The 20676-nt window shown below is 33.6% G+C and overlaps 1 protein-coding gene across 13 annotated transcripts in view; it reads right to left on the reverse strand.

Annotated features, from left to right (window-relative positions):
- The window catches only part of RYR2 (ryanodine receptor 2), a 421309-nt gene that overhangs the window by 56184 nt on the left and 344449 nt on the right, over positions 1 to 20676 (reverse strand). For all 13 annotated transcript variants that reach the window (XR_010830264.1, XM_066993993.1, XM_066993989.1 and 10 more), the window contains 11 exons: positions 20241 to 20481; positions 19756 to 19843; positions 18027 to 18119; positions 17501 to 17671; positions 16134 to 16193; positions 11694 to 11828; positions 8116 to 8228; positions 6377 to 6473; positions 1949 to 2052; positions 1271 to 1322; positions 1070 to 1123 (listed from right to left, as the gene is read on the reverse strand). Coding sequence is in view for 12 of the 13 variants with exons in the window: in XM_066993993.1 (XP_066850094.1) it covers positions 1070 to 1123; positions 1271 to 1322; positions 1949 to 2052; positions 6377 to 6473; positions 8116 to 8228; positions 11694 to 11828; positions 16134 to 16193; positions 17501 to 17671; positions 18027 to 18119; positions 19756 to 19843; positions 20241 to 20481 (1208 nt within the window). In the remaining variant the exon portion in view is untranslated. The remainder of the gene's footprint in view (positions 1 to 1069; positions 1124 to 1270; positions 1323 to 1948; positions 2053 to 6376; positions 6474 to 8115; positions 8229 to 11693; positions 11829 to 16133; positions 16194 to 17500; positions 17672 to 18026; positions 18120 to 19755; positions 19844 to 20240; positions 20482 to 20676) is intronic.

Here is a 20676-nt window from a genome sequence, read left to right on the forward strand (position 1 = left end):
AATTTCCAAATAAGAAATATATACTTGAACAACTCAGTGCTATCTCACACAGCATCTAGAAAATATACGGAACATCTGATATGTACAAAACAATGGGAGTAATATTAAGCATACCTCAAACCACTGCTCTAAAATCATGGCAGCACAGATATTTTTATATCAAATAAATCAGTATATTTAGATCTTTTTTTTTTTTTTTTAATAATACAAGCACACATTTCATGTTTCTGTGCTTTAGTAAATATACTAAACATAAGTATTAATTGATTTGCAAATATAAGACAGTTTTTAATGTCAGGACTACATACCATTCTTAAAATTTTAACAAGCTAATTCCCTCACTGCCCCTCAGAATGACAAATTGCATGTGATTTTCATGTTACTGATGGAAAAAGAGAGACAGATCCCAGAGAAAATGCATAACAAGGACTTGCATCTCTTACTCTTGCAAACCAATGCATGCATTTGTGTTTCCTTATGTAGAGACAATCACTAAAAAGTCAACATTTTATGAACAATAAATACAGCTTGCCTATTCTCAGTGTAATAAAAAGCTTGGCAGTGTTGCTAAACAGAAGCTAACCTTTTATTAAGAAGTACTAATATATACGTGAACATAAAAATTCTGAATAAATTGCTAGTACTGAATGTGAATGGCTACTGCACAAAAGCAGTAAAATTTCATTATTTTAACCATGCAAATTAAAGTAGGACTTGATACTTTACAAGATACAGCCTGTTATTATCAGACTTGCTGAATAAAATGCTACCCATGACATTTCTCTTCACCAACTAAAAAGTTAAAATCAATCAGATAAACATATAAGATATGTTAAAGTATTCTAAATACAGTCTTATATTAGGCGACACAACTGTTTCTGTTTTACTGTGATTCTGATGACTCGTATTTGCCAATTCAGCTTCTGACATGCAGTTCACTGGCATAATAAGCTGCAGTAAGCCATGAACCAAGAAACATAAATGTCAGTTAGAAGCTATGAAAAATGTCTAATATGACAAGAAAAAAAAAAAACAAATACACAAACAAAAAACAAAAGTACAATCTTACTTCAAAACTCTTCACTTCTTCTTCACCATCATCATCTTCTTCATCATGGCAACTCTGATACCATGCAAAAAAGAAAACCTTTACTAATAAGCTCAGAGGAGGCTAAGGCTTAGTTCACGTTACACAATTTCTCTTGATCTTCATTATTAAAATTAATAAAACAGAAAAGATGTAAAAGATCTTTTACATTTAAAAAATTACCTTTGCCATAATGTCAGCATAAGCCATATAGAGAAAATCTTCCTCCAATTTGCTGGGCAATGGAGAGAGGAAAGGGAAAAGACAGAAGATTAGAGCAATACAAGTAGAATTTGAGCTCCAAAATATTTTTAAGCACCTTAAAAATCTTTTAAAGGATTTCTGCACTTATAATTAATTACAAAAATCTTTTTTGAAAATGAGGACTAGATTAACTAATACAGACTGAAAAGCAAAGCCAACTACAAACACAGTACCCAGAAATAAAAAATAAAAATAAAAAAGGTTCCATCGAAGATAGCAAAGTTCATTTTTATTTTTTTCATAGAAATATATTTAATAATTAGAATATCACTTCAAATAGGGAACACAGAAGATAGAGACATAGTAAGTCCTGAACGCAGCCAGGAATATAGCACCCAGGACCGTGACAAAGTGCATAGGCGCATCTTTGTGCCTCTAGAAAACTCATTAAATCTCATTATCAGTCATGTTAAAATCTCTTCACATACTACCACAGGCTAGAGAAGTTCCAGTGTAGCTCAAACTCACCATGTGTACATATGCACAGGTTCTGGCCTAGCCTATGCAATCTGACTTAAACAGAGACATGGATATCTTCAAATACAGAAGTAATCTGAAAATTCGCATACACTCTGAAGTCTTTCACACTATTCCTACCATTTTTCAGTTAAGGCTGTTCGACTGAATAGCAGAATAAGTTGATGTAAAGGATCAACTCTTTTAAGGTTTTCATCTTCTTCTGGTGGTTCCTCTCCAGGTTTCTTGAGGGGAAAAAATGAAAAAAAGATTATTTAAAAAAAAAAAAAGTACATTATATTATCTATTATGAAAAATGCTTTACTCTGTGCAATTTATTAAACTTTAAATACCCGCATACATAATTCTTGACCTGGACAACCAGGAGGAAACAAATTCCAAGCAAAGTAAGTGATCCTGACTGAGTTTAAACCACACCATGAAGACTTACAAAGATGATACTATATGCAAAGCTTTGGATCTCCTCTTCTCAACCCTCTTTTCTAAATTCTGAAAAGAATTTCTGTCTTCTACTCTTGTCATTCAGAATGAGTGGTAACCAGAAGCCATCCTTTGCCATTAGGTAGCAAAAACAGTAGCCCGTTTCTCTCTATGTTAACAAGCCTCATCGGCTACAAATTAAAATCCTTTGTTCCAAGTGCTATGGTATAATATAATGTTCCCTGTATAATGTTCCCTGAAGAACATAATGTTCCCTGAGGAGCATTATCCAAACCTGAAGCTCACCAACAGCTTCAGCCAGAATGAGCCATGTCTACCAACAACAGTAATGGAGAATTTTAGAATATCAATATCAATAATTTATAAAAATATATCAATCAATAACTTATATATACACATGAATAGTTTTTCTTTGTTTGTTTTTAGTGTTGTTTTTTTCAGGTGGCTATTTTGCTTTCAGGTTTAGACAGCTGTAGTTAGTTCACTGCAAAAAGAAAATGTACTCAAATAACACGATGCCAATCACTGAAGCAATGTTTTGAAAATAATCTATACAAAATCTGTCCTCTGACTTTGTCTTTTGCCAAAAGACATTTCAGATTATGAGTTTTTCATACTAGCTGTTCAAAAATTTCCTTCATCCAGACATATTTTTCTACAAAGCATCTTGTAACTCACAGAAAACTTGTTGCATAAATTATGCACACTCTTCCTTCTCATTTTCACCTAACAGTATACACTGAAATACAGATGAAAAGAATTGCATGCATTGTTAAAACTGCAGAAGTAATAATAATAATAATAATAATATAATGCCAGATGTTATCTGTTATCAATAAGAAAGTGTTGGCCACATGACACGTGTAAGGAGAATGGAGTTTTTTACCAAGAAAAAAGTGTTGTGCTAGCACCAAAAATGTTACTGTGTGAACGTTCTTTTTGTACTACATTGCATATATGGCCTTTGAAGTCCATTTTTTCAACTCAGCTGTACCAAACATGACTGGTTGCAGCTCTTTCACTTCTACTTGACTTGTACGCATGCCTGTTTCACAAGCTAGTCTACCTCTACAATTAGAAGTGAAGATAGTTATGCTGGCTATGCAAGGTTCACTTTACATTTTTCAATATATGACAATATTTTCAATATAAATACCAAGATCTGAACAAGGCAAATTATAACTGTAATCTTACTGCTGGGGGGAAGGGAGAGGGGAAGCCTCCCCTGCTCTTCATTTCAATCTCATTGAAGATGTTGATCTTTCTCTTTAATCAAATGACAGCATTCTATAGTCAGTAATATCATCATCCAATGTATCTTATTTTACCAAAACTGATGAATCAAAAGGGCAGAAGTTATATTAACGTTTTATAGAAGTTATTTGTTTCCAGAGATTTAATTCAAATTAAATGGAGGTTCAAACTCACCAGTGACTGGGTTATGTAGAACTCATTATTAAAGCATAGCATGAACACTAGACCAAAATTATTTTCTGGCATTTCTGGGAAAATAAGCATTCTTAATTTTTATTGTTTTGAGATATTTGCCCTATAGTTAGTCAAAGATAAAATATTTTTAAGGGAATTTAACATAAGAAGATAAAAAAAATGGAGAAGTTTTGGTTGTCATTTCTAAATGTTGAAGATCGAAAAGAGTTACTTTTAATATCAACTAATTATTAAACATCCATTATATGTATTATTTCCATAAATTACATTCAGTAATGGCTACCAACAAGCTAACAAATTTTTTTCATGTAAGCTCGAATGTTTATAAAATATATTTAATTAAACAAGCATTTTTAATTTTGCCTATGATTTTAATTTCAAACTCTAAAAACCTAGCTTCATTAGAGGCTTGATCAGTTCAGTTAGAATTAAGAATAAGCAAAATTAAAAGTGTGTACTTCTCTCATTTAATGTAAAGAGGTTAAAGAGGTAGTGCCACTTTTGTATAAAAGCCTTATGGATAGACAATTCAAGAAGCAAACCTGCTTTGGCCCAGTCTTATGTTTAAGAGGATTAAAGCACTCATATCCTAAATCCCAGCAAATGCCCCACCACAGGCCTGGATCTGGGAAAGTCAGGAAGGAGAGAGTTTTCACTGAATTTGTTCCTTTAAAGTATTTTCACTTAGCAGAAAAGAGAGTTCAAAATTCTCAGTTCCAAAAAAGTACGCACTAAGCCATAGGACATTGTAGTTTACTGACTACAGAGAGCTCATGGATATGAAGTCTTGGCTATAGTCTCTGAGCACTGGTTTGTTACAGTATTCTACTCAATATCTGAACAGTTCAGAAATGTCAGGCAATGCTTGAAGCACAATCCAAGGATTTTCCTTTCTAGTCTTCCAGATGAGATCTGTCACCACAGCCTGGGCTATGATTCCATCTTGGTTGGCCAATAAATCTTTAATTCCTTATTACACCTTGGTACAGTTTCTCTAAGAGTGTCAGAGAACCTTCATCAGCAACACAACCACATATTTCAACACAACAGTCTGAACATACTCCACAGAGCTGAAGAGTAGAACCTCAATCTTTCACCCTCCAGAGGAGTGCGATATAGCAGTAAAAATTTAATAGAAATCAATTTAAAAGACAGAGTTTTGATCACTCTTCTGAATGAAAGGTTTAATACATCCTCAAGAGAGGGCTGGAGACAAACTTATCTGTATGTTTGTGGAATTAGTGAATGTGATGTGAATGCCTGTGGTCCTTTAATAAGGAAGATATAGCAGCCAATCCAGTTTGTTTCTGTCTTCTCTAAAACATTTTTTCACAAGAAGTTCTATATAAACTTGGAAATGATGCGGCTTCATGGAGAAAATATGGAGACAACCCTTTATGTCAAAGTGTAATCAAATGGCTGTGCTGGGTTCTTCACACATACATAGCCTTCACAACACATACACTCACGAAGAGCTGTGCTGCTCCACATTCCATATACAAACACACACACTCTAAACTGCTAAAACATAAATATTTTGGCAATGAACATGCATTATTTAAACATTTGAAATGTGCTGGGACATACTAAAATATCAGTTTAAAAGGTTGTACAAAAAGCATTTGTGTACAGGTCTCTTGCTTTTTCATAACGCATAGACCACAATCAGGTTGTCACAATAAATAAATTCTGCATGTGTGCAGGCAAAAAGTGAATTTACATAGTCTGTTTGTGTTGAAATTATTGCTACTGATATTTCTTTTGTTATTTTGATCCTTATTTTCAAAATAGTTCACAACTTGGGCAGTTGGTTTTACGCACAAACTTTAAACAGTTAAAAGAAAATTAACAATTGTTGGTTTTGTTTTTTGTTTGTTTGTTTTTCCTAATAACAATTTTCTATTTAGCTTTCTTTCTCTGTTGTAGAGAGCTGGCCCTCCTCCCTATAAAAAGTCTGTCTTGGTCCTCCCAGGAAGGGAAACATTTCCTAGTACAAACTTTTTCTGACCTAGTTCTCGCTGAATCCTCATGAAAACCACCTTTCTGAGAGATGATTATAAAGGCTGAGGACACAAGCCTTACCTGAAAATCACTCCAAGGACTTATCAAGCTTAAGACATGGGTCTAACATTTGACTGCTGGGAAAAATCCTCACTTCCCTGACCAACTGTACAAGAAGACTCTTCTGCACGGATAGTCCCAATGAATACTCTTTTCATGTCTACTTCTGTGGGACTGATTAATCTTAGACTAGAACCCCTCTAGTTTCCCATTCTAACCTTTTGACTTAAATGGCTTTAATGTGGGTTATAATGTCTTCAAATACATAAAAGTTAACTGCAAAGAAAGAAGGGAATAAACCATTCTCCACAGGGCAGCTTCTGAAAGTTATGGCAATGACAGCAACTGGTATGTAATTTAGACAAAAAAGTTTTATAACATGGTTATTGAAGCCTTGAGGCAGATTGCCTAAGGGGATTTCGTAATCTCCGTTTTTTTTCTGATTTTTAACAACTGTCAGAGTGACTTGGTTATAGTTCACACCTTTTGGTAGAGATAGCTTAGACGATCTCTTATGTACCTCACAGTCTTATGGTTATGATTATACTATGTTAATGTTAATTCATAATACATTCCCACAACCCTTTGCACACATACTGCTAAATCTTCTATCAGTTTGTCTTCAAAATAGTGTTCTTCTGTCTCAATCCATGATTTATCATAGCCTTGAAGAAAGAGATTGACAGCTCGATGCCTAAGAAAAAAAAATAAAACAAAAGCTTTACATTTATGAAGAGAAGATCTGGTCAAATAGATTTCATTTAGCTTGGAGAAGTGCCCCTACATTACAGCTACCGTTTAAAAAGCAAGCTCAATTTCTACAGCAAAATGAGTCTGAAACATTTATTTAAAAAATTATCTTTAGATTCAAATTCTCAAATTGAAACTATACCACTTTTTGATATGAGTTTCACAAACATTAATGTAATAATGATTTCAGTAACAAATAATAAACAGAACTTTAAAGAAATTTAAACACAAGTGAGAGATAAAAGCACTTTACCACATTATTGAATTTTATTTTGAATAAGAAATATTTTCATATCATTTTAATTTCAATATGATAACAGCAATAGATAGCATTGCATTGTGCTCAAATAATTGCATTTTTTGAATGTTCAGGATTAGATTCACACATTTAAAATTATAATCCAACTTTTTCCATTAAATTAAATGGCTGGTCAGGCTAGGGGAGAGGGAGTAAGCCAATGATGAGGTTTACAATTTTGTGGGTTTTTTTTTGGTTAGTTGTTTTTTTGGGTTTGTTTCATTAAGAATTCAATACAAAATGGACTGTGTGACAAATATGTCTCTATGAAGAATTTTATCATTATTCTTAATTCTTTAAAACAACTCTCAATTGCACATACTGAAAAGGAAAATAACTGAAATAACTGAATAATTAAATAATCTAATTGAAATATATGGGATATTAGTTATGTGCAGGTGATCTATTTGTTATAAGTAAGAAGAGCTACAGATGTAAATATATTGGTTCTATTTTCAACTAAGACACCTTCGTTTCAGGATGGTATGACATCTCATGGCCTTGTGCTTAGACTCTAATTCACCCTACTAACTGTTTTAATGGTAATAATATGCATGCTTTTGAGAACAAAAGAAAAATATATTATATTGAATATATCAGATATGTGTTCTTGAAATTATTTTCAGCAACTGCACGAAATAAACAGATTCCTTTGCGCTTCTTGCATATTCTTTCCTTCCAAAATCTCAGGACTCGCCTGGCTATAGATCCCAGCCTCCCTTGACCAAGAAAGGAGAAAAAGGTGTGAAGCTATAGTATGTGCATAATTTCCTAGCAGAAAAAGAACACTCTGCTCTTACCAAAAGTGCAGAGTAAATAGACAAATTTTCAGACAAATAATGTCAGTTTTTTTCCTCAATATAGAAAATGTAGCATCTAATAATAAAGGTAATTCCCCAGTTCAAGAGCTATACCATATCTTAGGAAGACATTTATCTCCAAAGATGGTAATTACAATGACCTCAGTATATCCATTTCTAAATTTATCTCCTGTGAAATAGGTATACTTTTCAGAAAAGCAAACACACCAGAAGAAACAGGTGGAAAAATGTGAGAAGGAGAGAACCGCAAATTTTAAAATATATTTCTTGTTATTTTTTTCAGAACATATACTAGAAGAAAGTAGTAAGATCTACTAAAAGAAACATACAGTGTACATTACTGTGTAGTTTCTCAATTATTGGTTTGCATGTTATTCTTCATTCAGGTCTCACCAGATAGAATTGTACGAGCAAAAACACACATTTGTATTCACATCTGTGAATGATAAAACAAATATAGCACTTACCTTGGCAGATTATATAATGGTGCCATTCTAAAGCAGGCAACCACTGCTCTTTTCCTCTGTTTAGACAGCAGCTTATGCCACACTGCTTTTTTGGACCGTTGAGGATGTTCAACCTGTCACATAAAATATATATGGAAAAATAAACAATATGGCAATGCCTCCACTGTCTGGGCATAGTAATAATAATAAAAATGTTAGATAACATAAATCAACTGGAAAGATAAGAGAAGAATAATAGATGGGAAAATGTGTTCTAGACAGATTTCATTCAAGTGGTCAGTCAAATTGTAGAAATCCAATTTAAAAAAAATAAATAATAATAATAAAACAAAATCTCCCTTTCCTTTTATGGTATATTTATTTTCCTTTTTTACTTAATCCTACTTCTTAGATCTTCCAGATAGTGTATTATTATCTTGAGGCCATCTGTCAGGAAATTTATTACAAAGAACTTCACTCACTCTTTCTTTGGTATGCTACTCATTATGTAGAGTTAAATTGTACACCTTCACAGAGGTGTACAGGCTCAGAGGGAGTCTTCCTAAATATTATTAAGCACTTATTTGTAATATTTACCATGACCAGCTACAATGGAAAGGAATTAACTTTAAGTGAGACACAGGCACAGAGACTTAGTTAGAACTAAATCTCTTCCATGAATCTAAATAGCTACAATGAACATAAGATATTCCAAAATATCTTATTCAGCTACATTTCATAATGTTGCAGATCTGCTTTCAGATGAATTCTCTTTCTGCATCCTGGCTCTAAAGTAGCATGAGATAAGACTGGGTCTGCTCCATTCTCATCTTTTGCTCTTTCATTTTCCTTTGTTCTACCTTCTATCCTAGTTTCCATCAGAACAAAATGACTGTTATGGTCTGGAAGACCAACAGTACATAGCCTGACTGGCTGGGAACTTTGATTCCAGGCTGTGCTACAGATCATTCCTTTCACATGGTCTATTCACAGTTTTTGCAATTTACTTTACATCTGCTCCACAGAGTTTGATTTGATTTAAACTACACTACTCCTGTAATGTTGGGAGTGAGGGATTGTTTGGGAAGGGTTGGGGAAGGAGCGTTGTCTGTATTTATTTTATTTTTTTTTTGTGGTTTGTTTTACAGACTACTGCGCTAGTGGAATAATATCCTCTGCCTCCCAGCACCATCAAAAGAGTCTATGGAAGTTAGCATCCCTAATCTGAAAGACTTAGTGATTCCGGCTAGTATTAAAATAAAACATTTTGTCTTAGAATATGAAGTAGTGATGATGTCTCTGAACACTCAGTATTCAATCCACACACAGTTATCAAAGAGGACTTTACTAGTTTATTGAAATACCAAAAATGACTCATAGTTAAACAATAAGCATTTAATTAAACTGTCTAAAAATACCGCGAAGCATTCAGTAAAATTGGGGAATTACACTTCTTGTAAGATTAAATGGCAGTATTCTAAAACACATTTCTTTCAAAATATAAAACACAAGTGAAAAAATATTTGTTATGAGAAAAGATAGAAAAGTATTCACTGCAAACATATTTACAAACACAAAACAAAGTCAGTGCTAGCAATTTAGAAATCAGACAAACCCAAATGTGAGTTAGATAGTTAGCAATGTCTTCAAAAACAAACTCTGTATACTTTCCCAAAAGAAATAGCCTCGGCCTACACAAGCGGATCTCTGAAAACAATACAAACAAATAAATTAGTTGTGCAAGGAAAGAAAATACAAATAGCTGAAGTACTGATCCTTCCAAGTGCCATAGGGAAAGTGGCCAGAGTATTTGTATATGAAGAACAAAGAACTACTGCAGTTTATCATAGAAACAGTCCCAGCAATCACATATCCATTATTTCTAAAGACACAGAATTACCCATTCAGTGACAGAAGCAAAAAGCAAAGCAAAACAAAAACAAACAAAAAAACTATACCTGAGCACTTGTCTACAGAAGACAAGTAAAGCTGTGGGGCCAAATCCCTAAACTAAAAGGTTCCAAGTACGCAGAATAAAAGTAGCCAGCATTTACTTCATTAAAACAATTGATATGAAACATCCATACGGGATTTTGAGGGAAATCTATGCTGTTCTGTACTTTTGCTGGGTTCAACATGAGGTGAAATTGATCCTATAACAGAACTCTTTCTCTAGTAGGCTAACATGATTGTCATGCTTTTACTACACATTCTATCACTTTTTATTTGTTCTACAAGCATTCAGTAACAGGTAAACTTTAGTGACTTCCTCTTTTTCAACTTCTATTAAACTATGTAAATCTGCTGAATTTGCCAGTCTGCAAGGCTGTCAAACTATATGGAGAAGACATGTGAGAAAAGAACAGCTGGGATACATGTATTTATATCAATATACTGTGCATGCAGGATACCAAGATTTCTGAGGGTCACTTTTCTTAGCAATCAAGTACCATAATGTATACACAAGCACTTTCATATGTCTCTCAGATTCCTACTTGACTGAACGAGTGATCTCTTCAAAGTATGGAAGCTTTCTTACATGAAAACCTGTGCCAAGCTTCTGAAATCAAAAAAAAAATCTAATAAGAGAGCAAGACAGCCTTGAATTCTCAAGTATTCTTTCAAAAGGGAAAAAAAAAAAAAAAAAGGCAAATTTTATGTGCGATCACTTAAGCCTATGGTGTAACCAGCAGTGCTCACCTCTGCCACTAGGAATGCCCTTAAGGTTAATATACTGCTTCTTCAGTGTGTGTATATATATATATACACACTGAATATTATATATAATAATATAATAATAATATATATAATAATATATACCAATATATACTATATATACTATATATATACTAATATATACTATATATTTTATATATATATATAAAAAACAAAAAAAACCAGACTTGCAACCACAGAAAAAAATCTGAAGTTAAAAATACAGTTCAGTAAGCAAAGCGTGAAAATTAAACTTACTAAATAGTCTTTGATTTGTAGAATGTACCAACATAGAATTTTTTAAATTTCAAAATTTAGCAAATTATTTTGTCAATTGAAAATTCTTCTTACATTTTTTCTAAGTGGTATACAGCAAATAGCTCTCTAAAGCCATTAGTAGAGAAGTTATCTTTCAAAGCATCTCACTGTCAAGCTTTATATGGCTAAAATATGCAACTTCTAATCAGATATTTATGCAGCCAGTTTATTTCTAATTCCATAATTCAAGTATCTCAAATAAAGAAAAAAGCTTGAAAAAAATACATTTTTCAGTAATTAAATTGTTTTCTTTAATCACATTTCATGCTCCGTAGACAATTTTGTTATCACTTCCTGCTAGATGCAGTGCACCAGAAGGAAGCTAAAACATATGTATTACTAGTCCTTTTCCTAATAAATGATTGTTGGAGCTGCTGCAAAAACATTATATGATTGATATGACCACAAAATATTGGATTAAAAACCAGAAAGGAAATCATCTAAACAGTAGCCACCAAAAGGAGGAAAAAATAATATTAAGTTCAATACAACAGATGAAAGTACAACTGAGAGGCTGAATGCTTTTGTTTAGAATAAGAGGCAACATAATTGAGAAAATGTCTCACCTGTTCCAGATGAAAAAGTACATTAGCTATATCAAGAACTCTTTCCACAGTCTTCTCTGGATCTGAGGAATCTTCAGTCCTGTTTGGCAAATCTTTGTAAAGTGCCATCTGCCATCTAATGGCGGGATCCTCAAGCTGCAGGAGAAAGATTTCACGTGTAACCATGGCAAAATGTTCCAAATGTAGGGATAAATAGTTTAATTATTACAGAAACTGTTTCAAAGGACAACGGAAGCATTTTATATTGCTAACCCATACCTTTACATAGCTAACCCAAAGGGCGTCCACTATGTTGACTGGGAGAACACAAGCAAATAAAACTTAAGACTGATTTGTGCGAGGTTTGTTGAAAGCTTCCAGAGGACTGAAAGTATTACAGTCATACAAAGAGCAAATGATCATGGGCCAACAAATGGCACTGGTACCAGTGATGAATATATTATCTGAGGAAAAGTAATGAATATGAGGTAGACAGAGACACAACTTTATACACTGACTTTCCAGTTATTAAAACAAATAATAATGAAATTGTTCTTTAGTTATTTGTGATTACTTAGCTTTCAGACATGGGAATTAGTCATGAAAATAAATCTTATTTACATCTGATTTTTTGGATTTAAGCTTTTTTCAAATATTAGAAAATCCTAATTTAACTGATTACTACCTAAAAAATTAAAAGTTAATTTATCAAAAAAAAATATATAAATATGTATTTTCTTATTAGCCTACAAATTATAAAGAGCTGTGTGAAGCAAAACATTTTTCTCATTTTTCTCTTTACATTTAATTTTCTCCATGTTGGTGATTTGTGGTTCTCAGTTTTACTATTATCCATGTCTTTTTTTTTTTTTTTTTTTTTTTGGTTTATTTTGTCTCCCCACTGCTTCTCCTATTCAACAGTGATGCAACACACATTGAAAGCACTATTTTTTGTGCCAATAGCACTGAAGACAAATGCAATGTGAAACCCATTTTACTGAGAGCTGTGACCAGTGATCTATTCCTGACTGCAATTTAAGTGACACTGGCCTTGATTCCTAGAGCATTTGGGAGCCTAAACCCCATGGATTTGAATCGGGCTTAAACTCAACACTTACTTTTCTAAAACATCTTTGTGGATCCAGATTTCAATTTGCGCCTAGAATGAGACAATAATGCTAATTCACCTGCACAACACATCTTAAAATACACAGTTCACTGAAATTCCAGGAATGATTATAAACTTACACAGTCGCTCAATAATAGCTTATTACAACCTAGAAAGCCACAATTGGCAGGCTTTTCTTCCACCTTTCGGCTTTTCCATTTCTTAACAACTGTCACATCCACAGTCTTTGTGTGAGTATTTGACTGGATCATCATGAATGGATAGTCCACAAAAGACTTTTTATGCACAGGCAGAGATGTCTTTTGATCTGAGGACTCCTCACATTCTATCAAGGTACAGCTTTTTTGTATAGGTAGTTTTCTAAGGGCATGAGTAGTTGACATTTCAAGGTGTGAATTAGCATGGCTGGAAGAAGATTTTGGTGACTTGAGCTTCATCCATGTCAAAATGAATGCAAGTTTCGTCATCAATTTCTTGAAATAAAAGGCTCGGTACTGAGTAACAGCATGCAGGCATGCAAGGAAAGGAAAGACAGAAACAGGGTGAAGACAAATGTAGACAAAGGTAGACAAATGCATGAAACAGATGCTGAAACATTTATAGATAAAGATTAAGAAGGATGATTCTTAAACGCTGCAGTTTTCCAAAAACAAAAAATTGAGATAAATCACATACTAGCTCTAACAAAAATGACAGAACACAGTGTCTGTGAGAAACAAAAGTGGTCAACAAAAAACACCATTTAAAGAAATAATATTGCTATGGTAATATTGCTGTGCTTGGAAGAAAATCAGACTTTTGATAAAGTGATAGCTTTGTTTTGAAAGTCACCTTACACAAACACCATCATAACTAAGTTACATTATTAACTGGTAACATTAAATAATAATTGAAGACCATTCGTTTTACATTGTTTTTATGTATACCTCCATTAGATAAAAAAGGGTGGTATATGCACAAAGTACATTGGCATTGTTTTTCTTAACAGGAAGCATGATTTTTTGACTTTATCTGACATGTACTCGATGTACAGTCACATGATACAATGACTAAATACTAATGACATCAGAGAATCATAGAGTAACCAACTGTAAGTAACTACTAAAATTAACATTAGACATAACTATAAATAATTAAATTTTACATTTAGCTCTAATTTGAACTCTAGAATATGTCAGTACTAAATGATTCAAGAAAAGATATATTTCATCAGGAACAAACCACTCAGATAATAAGCCACATAAAGATAATAAATACAACGATAAAATGGAGTTTTCAAGTCTAAAGAATGCTCTATTCTGTCCGTAATTGAGTGCCTACTTTTCACATACAGGTCAAAATCGGAGCTTTTCATAGCTAGTGAAGCTAGAATAGCATTTTACAACAGCTACTTGTCTTGGTTAGCTAAATACTATCCATATTAGAATGTCATCTTCCTCTGGAAAATCATTTTACAATGAAGAAAATCCAGAGTCACTCCTGATAAGTTTACAACTGGAAAAAATCAATGAGTACTATGGATTAGCTAAGATTATTGAGTTCTTAATTATTAAGGCACTAGTAATTTCATCAGTTTAAGAAATTTAGAAATACTTTTACTCTCATGTATTATAAACAGAGGAGGCTGTATGTTGCTCAACAGCAGCAAACTTCTAATTGAAGTACAGGAAATTTCTCAAGAGAAAGCACAGGTAAAGTTACTAAGAAGTATCACTACTCCAAGGCAACAACCCAGTAACAGACAGAAACCTCTTAATAGCACTATGTGGAATATAACCCTAAATAAACAAAATAGAAACTGAAGAGGTAACACTTAAAATAGGAGGCCAAGTCCTACAAAGCAGCATGAAATGCCAGAAAGGACTTTACAACAGGGTGGCTCACAAAATGGCAGTATATACATACTGAAAATGTCGGAATAGAAATACCTATCTTTATCATGAAGTAAACATTGCGCAAGTTCACATATAAAATCACAATACATTTCAGGTTCGTGTGTTCATAGTGTGTGTCACTGCTTAAGTATACCCATACATGTTACCTATGAAACATACCATAGATCTTTATAAATGCTCCGTTCTTCCTAGTATGGAAGAATGCCTGTGTGGATACTTTTGCTTTACCGTACATAATAATATTCACTATATAGAGATAATTATTTCAAGCTCTTTTTTAGGATTTAACCAAATCTTTCATAGTCAGAGATAACTTTCCTATGTGTAATCCATTTAATTTAAAGCTATTGGACTTTGTTTTGTAATATTTTATGAAGAAAATCACTAAACATTAGATTTGCAAAATGATGCATCTTCTTGTGAGCTCCCAGAAACCCCAAGCTCCATATAATCTTGTGTGACATTGCAGCAATATAGAGAAAGCAGAAGATAGGAGAAAATCCTGGAAGAACTACCTCACTTCCAAACCATTTAAACAAACAAACAAACATACATATTGCCATGTACTAACTTGCAGTGGAATCTAAACTTCAGGATGATTCTAAAATACCCGCTCAGGAAAAAAAAAAAAAAAAAAAAAAAAAAGCCAGATATCCAACTCACTGTTTTTTGTTTTTCCTTGTCATCAATTAATGACTATGGCAAATGCTAGCTTTATCCCTGATGTGAATAAACCCTTTGGGGGTTGGGGGGGGGGGGAGTGGAGGGAGTTGGTAAAGGATAATGCTAGATAAAGCAATATCCATGGGTCAGATTGCTTTTTCCTTCAATACATCTTTTTATTCCACTTTCATATTCTGACCTCTTCTTTGCCATTATTTGAAGCATTAAAGAAAACAGCTAGGTTACACTAGGCCAGTTCAGGACTTCTCCCCTAAGACTATTCATCTGGCAGTAACTGGAATTCAATTAAAAAAAAAAAAATCTACACTTCTTCCAAAATGCCTTCTTTTCTGTGGGCTGGAAAACAGGGACAAAATATAGCCAAGCAGTGATTTTCTACTTTAGAGTATACAAAAGTGGCAGGTTCCCTTTACCTCACACTTCAAACAGATATAAGTTAACACTGAGCATTTTGCAAATTCTACCTCAAACAATCAGAAGGCAGAGTTTAAACAGTGATATACCATGCTCAGCTTCATATTAATGGTGCTAACTGGCAGGGATTCAAAAGGTCACAGGCTATTTTATATAATACATACATAAACACATTAAAAAACTAATATTTACCCATTGAAATGAAAAAGTTACTTGCCAGAAGAGAAAAGGGGATTATGAGTTACCCTAAATAACTGATGCAGGTTGTCATTATATGAAATGTGACAACAATGAATTGAACAGAAGAAAGGTCATGTTTAAAAACTGCTCATAAATTACCTTGCCCTGGAGATGAAGATTACTGCGTATGATGTCTCGTACTTCATCCTCAGTATCTTTCTGTCAACAAATTACAAATTATATAAATTAGGCATAGAAGGTAATTAAGAAAACATACTGTTAATATAAATGTCCACCTTGGGTTTGGTCCAGATGATGAATAAAACTGACAATGAGGAAGTGAAGAAAATTTCTGTGGTAATATATCTTTTTGTGAGAGGCCAAAGCTAGCCATATCCAAACTCATAGGAACGAGTTCTGGATACCAACATTCATATTTGTTCACATTGAGTCATTACACTGAATAAAGGTTTGAATTAAAATTATTACTTCATGGATATGTAAGTATATACACATACAAACACACACGCATACTTTGACCAAATGAAACCAATACCATGAACAGAACTTTTTCTTACTTTACAACACAACAGAGAACACAGCCTTCTCTGATTTGATATCAGCTTCTTTCAGAGAACTTTTATTATTTAAAAACATCCAGTTCAGCTGACAAAAGGTCAAATAGCCTGCCAGTTTGTACAAAGCTTCACAGCTCGAGAAGGGAGTATATTCGAAATTACAATCACAATGTTGCACTGTGAGTTTATTCCTAGGAGAATCCTTTTAAAACAGTAAGAACTGGATCCCTACAGAAATTCTTATACTCACATGGGAGTGATCAAAAAGAATTATTTATGCTATTTGACTGTGAACATAGGAAACAAGTAGTTCTTATACGCATTTCCTAATGTAAGTTTCATAAAACATAACAAACATAATTTAGCATTAAAAATTGAGAGAAATAACTGTTTTTAGTTAAGAATGTCATCTCTATCCATTTACTGATCATTTAGAAAATAAATACGCCCAAATTGAAACTTTTTTTTGCCTTGAAAATGAGAACATGTAGATTGCTATTTACCACAGCCACCCATTGTGCCTTTATTCAACAGAATTATAGTCTTGATTATTAATAATAATTCTAACTATATATTCCCACACTGCAACATTAAAATGAGATTATTATATAGCAAATACAATTAATGTGAATGTTCCACTTCTAATGCTAGCCTTAAATTTTCATTTTCCAGGCTGAAGACTGGAAAATAACAGTCAGACATTCCATCTGGGAAGTTGAAAGGCAGAAGAGTAAAGTCCAGCAACATTTCTAGGATACCAGAATATCTTCTGTTTAGCCCTGCTTATCATGAAATAAAGTTCAGCATTTCCTGAACAAAGTGATCATGTCAGAAATTAGCAGATTGCACAGTATTTGTGTCGTGCTGTAAGAACAAAACGGGAAAAAAATCAAAGAAATTCATTAGTAAAATATTTCTTCCTTCTAGAAGTGCAACAAGTGCACCTACCATGCTGAATCGGTTTTTGGCCAGTGCAATTAGTTCTTGATCTCCAGGGGCACAAATATTTAGGCCAATGGGAAGTAATCTCTTCAGTGCTGCCACAATGAGAGAGGTCTGCATAGAGTACCGGTCACCTTTCCGCTTCATCTTCTTCCTCTCTTGGTCAGAAACTGCTGCCTGCAGCAATAAGCAAAGATGGAAAATAAATAAAAATTAAAATTAAAAAAATATATATATCCAATATTAAATAGATAGTTGTATTGTCTCTGGCTTGAAAATTTCCTTACTGCCTATACAGCTGCATCACTATAAAATGGAGTTGCCTTTATATCATTGCCAGTATTTTGCATCAATATCTTGAGAGTCCACTGCGCTTCTTAAATGACTACCTTTTGCTTTTTTTCAACAGTGCTTTTTCTTCCCATAAATGGTCAATAAATATAGTAATAAATAAATAAATAGCCATGCTTCTCTGGAGTCTTCCCATCAGCCTCCTTCTGCAAAAAGAAAAATATAAAAATATTTACACTACCTTGGACATCTTAGATTTGGTGTCGCTGATAAGGAAAGACATGTTATTGATTTCATTTTGTACCACAAAGTTCTGCTCTTCCCTTTTGAAATTCTGAAACATAGAAAATCTTAGTTAAAAGTGCTTACAGTATATGAGGAATGTATCCAAACAGATCTTACATAAAAATGTAGATCATAAAAATGTAGATGAAATAGAATTTTATAAAATCCACAAAGATAACACAAGGACAGAAAAATAGAATGGATGATCAAACAGCTTTGAATTTCAGCTTTATTTATATTAAATGTCTCAGGATTTATTTATTTTTTTTTTTTCTTCCTACACTATAGTCTCACGTTTCTCTGGTTATAGGATTATGGAATCATAGAATCATTAAGGTTGGAAAAGTCCTCCAAGACCATCTGGTCCAACCATCCCCTTACCACCAATATTACCCACTAAACCATGTCCCTAAGCACTACAGCCAACTTTTCCTTAAACATCCCCAAGAAAAGCAGCCATGATAAAATCTCCTCTACTTCACTATAAAAATATTGCCTTTACAAATAAACCATCCATTTCATCTTTAACTTTATAAACCCCAGTATTATTTAGAAACAAGTTTAAATAAAAGACTGATCTTATACATACACAAGTAACTTGATGATCTAGTATCTATTTACTGTACAATGAGTTTTCTGCATGCATAAATGTTTATAATAAATCTTACAGTCAAACTGAGGCACAACTACACGAATAAGAAGGCATCTTGTTCCCAAAACTTGAAAAAACTGAGGTTATGGCAGAAAAGAAATTCAGTATAGACACAGTCCATAACAAGATCCAATATCTGAAATTGTTTAGTTTCTCTCAGTTTTGAGTTTTTCCTTCCTTTTGCTCCAGTATTTGCAGGAATCATACTTTACTTTCACTTATGCACCATCAGTGATGGTGTCTGACTAAGGGGTCTTACTCCAGACCCCTTGGTTTTTGCATATGAACTACAGAAATCAGACTTGAGAACCAAGCATTCTATATTTAGTAGAAGTGGAATTAAGAAGAAATCCTTAACTGGTAAAATTCATCAAATATGAAACAGTATCACCTTGGAAAAATATTTTATTTGGAGATCTACTTTAAGATGTATTTTATACTTCCTTGTTCTTAGAACATCAGCTTCCCTACTGGCTTTCATTCATGCAAGCCAGATACAGACCTAGGCTTAATAATTGAATTTTGCACCTTTAACATTTATTAAAGAAATAAAAATCTGCACACACAAATTAAGTCACTATAAGTCGTGCTGTGCCTTTCCTTCAGAAAACTCTCATTCCACTAGTACTGTTGAGTATCTTTTCAAAATATTTTTTTATTGTAACTGCCTAGAGGCTCAAGCACGCAGACGGCAATTTAGGAAAAAGTTTTTTTCTTTAAATGAGACAACTAATATAGTGTTACTATGCTACAAAACACACAACTCCCACAACTAGGCAGGCATTTTAAAAGTGTCAAATATGAAAGTCATTAATCACAGAAGTGCAGAATCACAGGGGTTGGAAGAGACCTCTGGAGATCATCGAGTCCAAACCCCCTGCCAAAAGCAGGTTCCCTACAGTTGGTTGAGTTAATGCCTTCCCATCTGCAGTTTCACCTCTGTCAGAAAATATGTTTTCCCAAACACAATCACTTAATAATTGTCCTGATTAAGAAAATTACCTTAAAATATATTTACCAAGGAATTACTTACATGAGACTTTGACCAGTAAATGAAGACTTCAGCCACCATGCGAAACAATTCCTCAGCTTCACTGTTGGGCTCTTTCAGCCATTTTGCCCTAAAATTCAGTAAAAGGGCAAAAATGCTGATTTCAAAAGTAGTTTTCAACATTTTACATGTACGAAAGCTAACAAAACCAAGCATGCTTTTTTTTAATCCTTTCTAGTAGCAGTCACTTTTTGATGTCCTATTTCTAAACCCTTAAAAGTCTTTTACATTAACACTAGCTGTAATCCAATACCGTTGGATTGGGCCTTTACTTTTTTTTCTGTTTGTTTTTCTTCTCCTCTTCTGAAAAGGGCTCCAGCTTCTCCTAAATTGCAAAGCATCAGCTTGATCAACTTTAAGATTGTCAGGTTGAGTAAAAGCTAATTCAGTGCTAGATGTATCAAGGGATAAGAGATAGTATCAACAGGAAGATTTTAAGATTTATTCACCTGTTCCTCTCCACATACCTGTTATAGTCCACAAATCTAATCAACAAAGGGTAGAAGGCATAGAGGTCCCGTGCCAAAGTGGTGAACTCATCTAGGATGAGCAGTTCAGCCTCCGACATGTCACCTCTGCCTTCTGCTCTTAGATGTTCTTCATCCGATACAACCACTGCTGCTTTTTTCTTTAGCTTATCCATCAGTGGCAGGAAGTGTGTCTTTAAGAGCTGTGGTTTCGCTTTGCTTATGATGGGCTGGGAAAACACTATTTAAGGCAATCAATATTATAATGTACACCTGGCCACAAAATACAAACAAAAATTTTTATCTTTCCCCTCCAGCTTGTGTCTTATTTCTAGACTACAGAGTAAAATCCTGCCCCCATTGAAATCAGCAGAAGTTTTGCCAAGAATTAAATGCGGTCAGGATTTCACATAGTCAATTCACTTTGTAACTATGA

Source organism: Anser cygnoides, chromosome 3, assembly GCF_040182565.1.
Source record: "Anser cygnoides isolate HZ-2024a breed goose chromosome 3, Taihu_goose_T2T_genome, whole genome shotgun sequence".
NCBI classification, from domain to species: Eukaryota; Metazoa; Chordata; class Aves; order Anseriformes; family Anatidae; genus Anser; species Anser cygnoides.